At 38.6% G+C, this 12,149-nt stretch overlaps 1 protein-coding gene across 1 annotated transcript in view; it reads right to left on the bottom strand.

Annotated features, from left to right (window-relative positions):
• Window positions 1-12,149, bottom strand: part of FANCM (FA complementation group M) — a 92,052-nt gene that overhangs the window by 60,806 nt on the left and 19,097 nt on the right. The window contains exons 4-5 of the mRNA XM_059659093.1: window positions 10,014-10,172; window positions 1,784-1,915 (exon numbers count right to left, since the gene is read on the bottom strand). Of these exons, the coding sequence (XP_059515076.1) occupies window positions 1,784-1,915; window positions 10,014-10,172 (291 nt within the window). The remainder of the gene's footprint in view (window positions 1-1,783; window positions 1,916-10,013; window positions 10,173-12,149) is intronic.

Genomic DNA, 12,149 nt, shown 5'->3' on the forward strand with positions numbered 1-12,149 from the left:
CAGCTTAGGCCCGATATCCCTGGGGATTGGGCCTAAGCCGGCAGGTGGACATCCCTCTCACAGTCCGGGACCCCTCACTCCTTACCGCCGCCTGCAGCGGAGGCGGGAGAGGCTCCCACCACCGCCGCTGCACTCACCAGCCATGAGCCTGGCTTCTGGCTGAGTGGTGCTCCCCCTGTGGAGCACACTGACCACCAGGGGGCAGCTCCTGCGTTGAGTGTCTGCCCCCTGGTGGTCAGTGCAAGTCATAGCGACTGGTCGTTCTGCCGTTCAGTCAATTTGCGTATTAGGGTTTTATTATACAGGATTATTAGCAGTATATAGTTTCATTCATCTTTCAAAACTATTTAATGAGTATCTCCTATGTGTCAAGCATTGAGGTAAACATTTGGGATACAATGGAAAATAAGTCAGATATAGGCCTATCCTCACAAATTTTATAGCATCAGGGTAAATAATTAATCAGACTATTTAACACCAATACTTAACACCAAACACACATGCCAAAAAAACATCTGACACTGAGGATACACTCTTATAAGCACATTACTTGTACAAATTCATTTGATCTCGACACCTAGGAAGTAGGTACTATTGTTCTGCCCATTTTACAGATGAAGAACCTCATATACGTGGTAAATAATAGAGCCAGCATTTGAATCCAGGGTATTTGGTGCAGGGTTCTTGTGCTTGTAACCACTACTCTCAAGAAAAGGGAAGTACACATTCCATATGTGAGCATACAGCATTAGGTCTATCTATATAATAAGATCATTTTAAAAGAAGACCAATGAGAATATATTTAATCATTCTCCATTACTAGCTTACATTTTAGTAGCATTTAATGATAGTCATTTAAAATGTTTCCAGGATAGTGATAAATGCCCTAAAATGGCAGCCTCATCCTGGCTGGGTGGCTCAGTTGGTTAGAACTTCGTCCCAATACACCAAGGTTGAGGGTTCAATCCCTGGACGGGGAACATGCAAGAATCAAGCAATAAATGCATAAATAAATGGAACAGCAAATCAATGTTTCAGTCTCATGTGCTCTCTCTCTCTCTCTAAAATTAATAAATAATTTTTTTTAATGGCAGCCTAATTGCCTGAAAGGGTAAAATCACTTCTCTGTACAATATAAATTGTCCTCAGTAAGATCAGGTTCAACAGTTTTAGATTTACTACTTAAAATTTCCATGAATCTTTATCTCCTAGCAGAAATTTAAAAACATTTTATTAAAGTTGAGTATATTATAGTGCAATTTCACAGAAAAGGCTTCCTTCATGGTTCCCCAGACACTGTGAAGTCCATATTTCTGGTGTAGCATTTAAAGCTCCTCCCATGTGATCACACTTAGATTAACTATCACCTCTGACTTCCTCAATCCTTTACCTCAGCCAAATTGGCTTGTTCACAATCTCCTTCATACCTTCGTTGATTTGATCTTTTGCACAAGAGTTCCTTCTCATTTCCAAGAATGACTTGGTGCCTTTTTGTACTTGTGAGCATCTCCTGACTTTGGATCTAGTTTGATGGATATCTTCCCATCTGCCTATTTTTTTCTATGAAGATTAGAAATAAGAAGCTTACTGTGATATTTCCTCCGTCTAATTGAAATCATTAAATCATATTCCTGTTCAATTTTTTCATGCTTTTATAAACCATATAAATCATATCTGAATTTCTGATGAGCTAATATAAATAAAAAACAATCATTATTTCCATTTCATTCTGATTCTGAGTCAAAACTTAATCTTTTATCAAAATATATTTTAAATTACCTACCATAATATTTGTAGGTGGGTTTTTCCTAAATTGATCTCTTGCCAGAATGATCTGGTATTTTGTTAGATTGGGGATATCCCTTCTCATCAAAAGATTCCTCTGAATCAAAGAACTGGCAAATGCTTCCAAAATCTGAAAATTACAAAGAAATTTAGTTTAAGTGTCTTTTAAAGTCCTTTTTGAAATATAATCATTTTATCACATACTGAAATAATAATATTAAACTATATATTAAAATCTGTCCTAAATGTTCACATAAATACAAAAAAGATAATGACAAAATTTTAAAGTACATTTGCTTACAAGAATGTAAAAATTATAATTTATATAATCGCATATAATAAGAATTTAGATAATATCCATATGAGGTCAGCACACCTTTTATTAAATCCAACTTTAACTGAAGGACATATGTGTTGATCTGCTTATTTTTTAACTTTCTTCCCTTTCTCAGTCTAAGCACAATGAAAAGATGACCTTGATTTCTGTTGTATCTTCAGTGACTAGAACAAGATCTGGCACATAGGAAAAAATTTGTAGACTAGTGACTAAATCAAAATGCTTTTAGTACGTTTAATTTCATTTGTTGATTCATTCTTTTAAAAAATATTTATTAAGCATCTATTATATATCAGACATTGTTCTAAATGCTGGGGATATTGTGGCTGAGACTAATGAAATCCCTGTTTTCATAAAGTTCATATACAAAGGAGGGAGGCAAAGAATAAAAAAATGAACCAAGAAAGTAGAGAATTTCAATTATGGTAAATGCATTTAAGAACCTAAAACACAGTAATGTTATAGAGTCTTTGAGGGGAAGGAGTCATTATTAAGTAAGGTAGACAAAGACAATGTCTTTGAAAAGGTAATACTTGACATCTGAATGATGAGGTGTGTCTAGCATGAGAGGTTCTGAGGAGCATTCTAGGGAGAGGAAATAGCAAACAAAAGGTCCTGATGAAGGACTGAAGTTAATGCCACAGCAAAAGAAAAAAGAGAAGATGAAGATACACTACAGCCATAAGTAATAAACTATTCAAATTTTTGCATAATTTTTATTTTCTAAAGTAGGAAATATTTTAGTACATTGTTATATTTCCTCCATTCCAGCTTTGCTGATCACACTCCCTAAGAAGCACTCTTAAAAATATTGACAATCTGAAAGGATATATGCACCCCTATGTTCATAGCAGCACAATTTACAATAGCTAAGATTTGGAAACAGCCTAAGTGCCCATCAGCAGATGAGTGGATTAAAAAACTCTGGTACATCTACACAATGGAATACTATGCCGCTATTAAAAAGAAGGAACTTTAATCATTTGCAACAGCATGGATGGAACTAGAGAGCATTATGCTAAGCGAAATAAGCCAGTCGGATAAATAAGAAAGATAAATATCACATGATCTCATTCATATGTGGGATATAACAATCAACATAATTTGATGAACAAGAATAGATCGATCTAGAGACAAATGGTAGGGGAGGGGGGTGGTTAGAGAGCAACCAAAGGACTTATATGCATGCATATTAGCATAACCAATGGACACAGATACTGGGGCGGTGGGGGCTTGCCCAGGCTGGGAAGGGATGGGAGAGGGGATCAATTGGGTTAAAAGGAGACATATGTAAAACTTTAGACAATAAAAATAAAAATTAAAAAAAATATTGATAAAATTAAATTCTTATATGTGATTATAGAAATTACAATTTTTACATTCTTGTAAGCAAAAGTATTAGTAGTTAGATGATTCTTAGAAAGACTTTGCCTTATCTTAAATTAAATTATGCTAGGAATTTTGTTACAAACAATTTTAAAACAAAAAATAAACAATGTTACTATAAAACCTCACTTTAAGAAAGATTTACTAAAAGTTAAATGATAGATGAATGTTTTGGTTATATATTCCTGAACAACAAACTACTCAAAAACATCACAGGTGAAAACAACAATCATTTATTTGTTCATGGTTCTGGTTCTGTGGGTAAGAATTCAAGCAGGTCACTGACACAGCCTAGGAGCTATGACACCATAGTAATAGTGAGATCATCCAGTACCCAGATCTTGGTTTCTAAATACCATTCTCCCAGAAAAGGAATAAGGATTCCTTGTAGAAATGGTTGATTTCGTGGGTGGGACAAGAAAAACACCAAATGAGCATAAAATATCTTGCAATGCCAAAAAGTCAGAAAGTGCTCCTCCACCCACAAATAAGTACATGTTCAAGGACACAGGAGCGTTCTTAAAGGAGCTCTCAATGGCCAAAGCAACAAAATCAATAATGACAGTACTGGATTTAACCCACAGAATAAAATAAATATCCATTAGTCCATACTGATTTAAAGAATTAAATTTGGCTAGGCCGGTGTGGGTCAGTGGTTTAGCATCAACCCATGAACCAGAAGGTCAGGTTTTGATTTCCGGTCAGGGCACATGCCCAGGTTGTGGGCTTAACCCCCAGTGAGAGGCCTGTAGGAGGCAGCAGACAGATGATTATCTCTCATCATTGATATTTCTATCTCTTTCTCCCTCTCCCTTTCTCTCTCTGAAATCAATTAAAAAAATGTTTTTTAAAAAAAGAATTGAATTGATAACTCTTCATTATAGAAGAATTCAAATGAACAAATGTGAAAAAAATTAGGGAAGGAGGAAGCACTGATTAGGCAAACACTACAGAAATAACTGTTGTACACAAGAACCATAATTATAACCTAAAATTAGTGGGCAAAATATGTTGAGAAACAGAATATTTTCATTTATTAAATTGATTTTACAGAAAGAGGGAGAAAGAGAAAGAGAAAGAGAAAGAGAGAGAGAGAGAGAGAGAGAGAGAGAGAGAGAGAGAAACATCAATTTGTTGTTCCACTTATTTATGTATTCATTTGTTGTTTCTTGTATGTGCCCTGATAGAGGATCAAACCTGAAACGTTGGTGTATCCGGAAGATGCTCTAACCGACTGAGCCACCCGGCCAGGGCCATATTGGCCTATATATTTTTTAAATATATATACATAGAGGCCCGGTGCACGAATTCATGCACAGGTGGGGTCCCTCAGCCTGGCCAGCGATTGAGGCCTATTGGGGGGCCGGCCAGCCGGGATGAGGGACCCCAGGAGATTGGCCAGCCAGTCCCCCAATCAGGGCCCAGGGTGAGGAACCGCGGGAGTCTGGCTGGCCAGCGGGGCGGGGAGGGGTAACATGAGGTTGGCTGGCCAGCTGGGGAGAGGGGCTGTGAAAGGTTGGCCAGCCACCCAGAGGGCAGGGGGAGGGGCCGCAGGAGGTTGGCTGGCCAGAGGGAGGAGCCGCTGGAGGCTGGCCAGTTGGGGGAGGGGCCGCAGGAGGTTGGCTGTGGGAGTGCACTGACCACCAGGGGGCAGCTCCTGCATTGAGCGTCTGTCCCCTGGTGGTCAGTGCGTGTTATAGCGACTGGTCGACCAGTCGTTCTGGTCATTCAGTTGTAAGGGCTGCTTAGGCTTTTATATATAAAGATATTCTAGTATATATTTTTTTTATTGATTTTAGAAAGGAAGGGAGAGGGAGAGAGAGATAGAAACATCAATGATGAGAGAGAATCATTGACTGGCTGCTTCCTGCACACACCCTACTGGGGATCGAGCCCACAACCTGGGACCCTTCTGTCTGCAGGCCAATGCTCTATCCACTGAGACAAACCAGCTAAGGTCATATTGGCATATTCTTAAAGTGTCTCCCCCTGGAACTCTCTATGCTATTTTTTGCAAATTTCCTGAAAGTCTAAAATTATTACAAATGTTAAAAATTAGAAAAACCCCGTCAGAGCACTGCACTGACAGTTTGACTCTGTTCCTGATGTTTGGAGCCTCGGATTCAGATTGCTGGGAAGTGGCTGAAATAGCTCTACTGGGGCCATATGTATACACTTTCAATTCTAGCTACTTATTTACTCATTCCTCCTTTCTTCTTAACATGGCTAGCTTGAGATACGTCACATACTATTGCTCAGTCACAGGGCCAGCTTAGATCCTAAGAAAGGGGAAATGTATCCTGTTTCTCAATGGGAAGAGTGGCAAAGAAGCCACATTAACCTATGGTCATGAAGATATAATCAGCATCTCCTAGGACAGTGATGGCGAACCTTTTGAGCTTGGCATGTCAGCATTTTGAAAAACCCTAACTTAACTCTGGTGCCGTGTCACATATAGAAATTTTTTGATATTTGCAACCATAGTAAAACAAAGACTTATATTTTTGATATTTATTGTATATATTTAAATGCCATTTAACAAAGAAAAATCAACTAAAAAAATGAGTTCGCGTGTCATAGGTTCGCCATCACTGTCCTAGGATGATGCTAATTAGGAACTATAGAAATAACAATGTGTTACCAAAAATTTCTCCCAATGAAAGTAAAAACTGTGTAAGAAGTTTCTCAATAACTATAATATTGACATTTGACAGATAATTCTTTGTTGTTAGTGGTGCTCTCCTATTCATTGACGAAAGTTAAACAGCATTCCTGGCCTCTATAAACTTACTAGATGTCAGTAGCAAGTCCTCATCCACTCTAGATATGACAACCAAAAATGTGTCAAGACATTGCCAAATATTGCCAGATGGGCAAAATTGCCTCCAGTTGAGAATACTATTATATAAGAGATCCACGAATCTGAGGCATTTCTATACACCAATAATGAACTTTCAGAAAGAGAGATTATAAAAACAATCCCATTTACCATTGCACCAAAAAAATTAAGCTACCTAGGAATAAACTTAACTAAAGAGGTAAAAGACCTCTACTCAGAAAACTACAGGACGTTGAAAAAAGATATAGAGGAAGACATAAACAGATGGAAGAACATACCATGTTCATGGATTGGTAGAATCAACATCATTAAAATGTCCATACTACCCAAAGCAATTCAACACACTTCCCATTAAAATACCAACAGCATACTTCAGAGATCTAGAACGAACTTTCCAAAAATTCATCTGGAATAAAAAAAGACCCCGAATAGCTGCAGCAATCCTGAAAAAGAACAAAGTAGGTGGGATCTCAATACCAGATATCAAGTTGTATTACAAAGCCACTGTTCTCAAACTGCCTGGTACTGGCACAAGAATAGGCATATAGATCAATGGAATAGAATAGAGAGCCCAGAAATCGGCCAGAACCAATATGCTCAATTAATATTTGACAAAGGAGGCAAGAACATACAATGGAGCCAAGATAGTCTCTTCAACAAATGGTGTTGGGAAAATTGGACAGATATATGCAAGAAAATGAAACTAGACCACCAACTTACACCATACAAAAAAATAAACTCAAAATGGATAAAGGACTTAAACGTACGACAGGAAACCATAAAAATTCTAGAAGAATCCAAAGGCAACAAAATCTCAGACATATGCAGAAGCAATTTCTTCACTGATACAGCCCCTAGGGCACTTGAAACTAAAGAAAAAATGAACAAATGGGACTACATCAAAATAAAAAGCTTCTGCACAGCAAAAGAAACCATCAACAAAACAACGAGAAAACCCACTGTGTGGGAAAACATATTTGACAATGTCATATCTGATAAGGGCCTAATCTCCAAAATTTATAGGGAACTCATACAACTTAACAAAAGGAAGATAAACAATCCAATCAAAAAATGGGCAAAGGACCTAAATAGACACCTTTCAAAAGAGGACATTCAGAAAGCCAAGAGACATATGAAAACATGCTCAAAGTCACTAATCATCCGAGAGTTGCAAATCAAAACAACAATGAGGTACCATCTCACACCTGTCAGACTGGCTATCATCAACAAATCAACAAACGACAAGTGCTGGAGAGGATGTGGAGAAAAAGGAACACTTGTGCACTGCTGGTGGGAATGCAGACTGGTGCAGCCACTATGGAAGACAGTATGGAGTTTCCTTAAAAAACTGAAAATGGAACTCCCATTTGACCCTGTGATCCCACTTCTAGGAATATATCCCAAGAAACCGGAAACACCAATCAGAAAGGATATATGCACCCCTATGTTCATAGCAGCACAATTCACCATAGCTAAGATCTGGAAACAGCCTAAGTGCCCATCAGTAGATGAATGGATTAGAAAACTGTGGTACATCTACATGATGGAATACTATGCTGCTGTAAAAAGGAAGGAACTCTTACCATTTGCAACGTCATGGATGGAACTGGAGAGCATTATGCTAAGTGAAATAAGCCAGTCAATAAAGGAAAAATACCACATGATCTCACTCATTCATGGACAATAGAGACCATTATAAACTTTTGAACAATAATAGATACAGAGGCAGAGCTGCCTCAAACAGATTGTCAAACTGCACCGGGAAGGCCGGGGAGGGTTGGGGGGCAGGAGGTAGGGGGGTAAGAGATCAACTAAAGGACTTGTATGCATGCATATAAGCATAACCAATGGACATAAGACACTGGGGAATAGAGGAGGCTAGGGGACTGTCTAGGGCGGGGGGATAAAATGGACACATATGTAATACCCTTTGTAATACTTTAAGCAATAAAAAAATAAAATAAAAAAAATAATAAAATAAAAAAAAAGAGAAGAGAAGAGAAGAGAAGAGAAGAGAAGAGAAGAGAAGAGGGTCAGGTGCTGAGTTCACTTGCTCTTTCCATGACACCGGAGCCACCTTACACCCACCCAGTGGCTCGGGGAGTGAAATGGGGGGACTTCAGGGGAAACATAGATCATTGTTGGCATGAAATATCAGGTGAGTGCCTTCATCATTTTGGGTTAATGTTCCATAGCTTTTTCCCTGAGGTTCCATGCAGAAAGCCGCAGGTTATCCCAATATGTCAACATACCCCTTTTAAACGACTTATCCCATCCAGCTGAAGCAGCCCCTGTCAGAAAGGAAATCCAAACTTGAATAGGAAAACTATGTAGAGGATCCCTTGTCAGATGGTTTTTCCTTACAGCTATGGAGAAGTCAATTAAATGGTATCTCCTATCAAACTTTTATGATAGTGTGTCCTTTCCAAATTTGCCTTCCTAAATTCAGAGACTGATATTATTGGCATTTTCATGCTTAATATTTTCCCCTGATAAGTAACCACTTGCTCAACAATCTGGGACAGATAAGGATAGGATCCCTATGAGATTTGCTATGCGGTTAAAATATAGTTGTGTGCTCTAGCCCTGGCCAGTTTTGCTCAGTGGATAGAGCATCGGCCTGAGGACTGAAGGGTCCCAGGTTTGATTCCGGTCAAGGGCATGTACCTTGGTTGCAGGCACATCCCCAGTAGGAGGCGTGCAGGAGGCAGATGATCAATGTCTCTCTCTCATCGATGTTTCTAACTCTCTATCCCTTCCTTTCTGTAAAAAAAAAAAAAAATTAATTAAATATATATTTAAAAAAAAAAGAAAAGAAAGAAACTTCTGATTGAATCTGGATACATGTTAAGGGTGTGTTCACTATGTGAAACATCACTCAGCTGCACACTTATGTTTTGTGCACTCTGCTGTGTGTGTGTGTGTGTGTGTGTGTGTGTGTGTGTAGTATGGGAGAGTAATACTGCAATTAAAAGGCTTACTAATAAATACAAAACCACATAAGGCTATTATTGGCTTTATAAATAGTCCATCGTCCTAGCCTGTTTGGCTCAGTGGATTGAATGTCAGCCTGCGGACTGAAGGGTCCCGGGTTCAATTCCAGTCAAGGGCACATGCCCAGGTTGTGGGCTCAATCCCCAGTGGGGGGTGTGCAGGGGGCAGCTGATTAATGATTCTCTCTCATTGATGTTTCTATCTCTCTCTCTCCCTCTCCTTTCCTCTCTGAAATCAATAAAAATAAATTTTTTAAAAAAGAAAGAAATAGTCCACCATTTTGTATTCTTTAACAGCTTGTCATTGTATGTAAAGAATGGCGCTCTTTTCAAAACTTTTAATTTCAAAGAATTTTCCAACGTATTAATTATAAAATGATAACTATATATTCTCAGCTAGATTGTATTAACTAAAATAATTATATTATCAGTTTATCTATTGAAACCCTTAACGGTGATAAAAATGGCTTACCTGCCCTGGCCAGTGTGGCTTAGTCGGTTGAGCGTCCCTATGTACCCAGAGGTGACCAGCTGGATTCCCGGTCAGGGAACATGCCTGGGTTGTGGGCTCGATCCCCAGTAAGGGTGAGCAGGAGGCAGCCAATCATTGTTTCTCTCTCCCTTCCTCTCTCTCTAAAATCAATAAAAAACATATTTTAAAAAGATGACTTACCTGTACATATGCCTTTTGGATGGCTGCAAGTTCTTCACTAAGGGGAACAACAAGCTTTTCAACTCGTCTTTCATGAGAGTATGGCAAAATATCTGGTGAATCTTCAGAACGAAGTTCTATCTGCCCAATTAGTAGGTTAGTAATAACCTGTTGCACAGCCTACACAAAACCAATTAAGTATGATTATAAATTATATTACATGTTAAATATTTCACTTTGTCACTATAAGAAATAAAATAGCCAGTAAAATTTTGAAGGAAATATTAGAAATTCATATCATTAAATATTTTTTTTAACTCTAAATACATCAGAAATGGTACAACAGGGGAATAAGGCTTTTGAAACATCTTTATTCCACATAGCCCTTCAAGTCAAACATTTAAGAAATAAGAATATTAGTAAATGTCCAACAAGTTAATCAAATATATTTTGCACTTTCCAAAATGATATGTTCATCAATTTTTTTTGTTTTTTTAAAATATATTTTTATTTATTTCAGAGAGGAAGGGAGAGGAGGAGAGAGATATAAAATGTCAATGATGAGAGAGAACCATTGATTAGTTGCCTCCTGCATGCCCCACACTGGGGATCAAGTCTCAACCCAGGCATGTGCCCTGACCAGGAATCAAACCGTGACCTCCTGATACATAAGTCGACACTCAAACACTGAGCCATGCCAGCTGGGCTCCATCAATGTTTTATAAAGACTCAGACAACAGAATTTTAAAAAACTAAATCCCCCCAAATTATAACAGTCCATTTTAGAACCAAAACTAGAATCCAGGTTTCCCTGAATCCTGGCAAATACTTTCCACTGATTTTTGTGAGAGAAAATAGAAGTCTTGTTACTATTAAATCAATTATTGATAAATTAGTGGAATATTTTTTCATTTAAATCAATATATATGATGTGAATATATTTCAGCGGATAAATTTCATTCACTGAAAGCTCATAAAGGAACTAAATTGTAAAATTAGGGAACTGCAGTAAGAACATAAAGCCTGTTGGCCCTAACCGGTTTGGCTCAGTGGACAGAGCGTCAGCCTGTAGACTCAAGGGTCCCGGGTTCAATTCCAGTCAAGGGCATGTACCTTGGTTGCGGGCACATCCCCAGGAGGGGGTGTGCAGGAGGCAGCTGATCAGTGTTTCTCTCTCATCGATGTTTCTAACTATCTCTCTCCCTTCCTCTCTGTAAAAAATCAATAAAATATATTTATTAATTAAATGAATAAATAAAGCCTGTTGGTACAAACAACTGCTATACCATTAGACTATAACACTGACATTGTGATTGAGAGCTAAATGAGGGGGAGGGAAGGGATGGGAGAAAGGCAGGAGGGAGGAATAGAGAGAGAGAAAGGAAGATTCAATCCTGAAAGTATCTAAAAATTAAGAGCTTTTTATAAAAAGATTAATGATAATTTTATTTATTTACTTATTTAATTTTTTAATATATATTTTTATTAATTTCAGAGAGGGAGAGAGGTAGAAACATCAATGATGAGAGAGAATTATTGATTGGCTGCCTCCTGCACACCCCACACTGGGGAACAAGCTCACAACCTGGCATGTACCCTGACAGGAATCGAACCATGACCTCTTGGTTCATAGGTCAATGCTCAACCACCGAGTCATGCCAGCTGGGCTACTTAATTTTTTAGAGAGAGGAAAGGAGAGGGAGGCAGGGAGGAAGGGTGAGGGGGAGGGAGGAAGAGGGAGAGAGAGAGAAAGAGAGAGAGAAACATCGATGGGTTGTCTCCCAAACTCACCCTAACCGGGGATTGAACCTGGAACCTGGGTTTGTACTCTGAGTGGGAATCAAACCCGACACCTTTTGGTGTACAGGAGGAGACTCCAAACAACTGAGCCACACCAGCCAGGATTAGAATTTCTTTTTCTTTTTTTTTTTTTTTTTTTTATTGCTTAAAGTATTACAAAGGGTATTACATATGTATCCATTTTATCCCCCCGCCCTAGACAGTCCCCTAGCCTCCCCTATCACCCAGTGTCTTATGTCCATTGGTTATGCTTATATGCATGCATACAAGTCCTTTAGTTGATCTCTTACCCCCCTACCTCCTGCCCCCCAACCCTCCCCGGCCTTCCCGCTGCAGCTCGACAATCTGTTTGAGGCA

This window comes from Myotis daubentonii, chromosome 1, assembly GCF_963259705.1.
Source record: "Myotis daubentonii chromosome 1, mMyoDau2.1, whole genome shotgun sequence".
Classification (NCBI taxonomy): Eukaryota; Metazoa; Chordata; class Mammalia; order Chiroptera; family Vespertilionidae; genus Myotis; species Myotis daubentonii.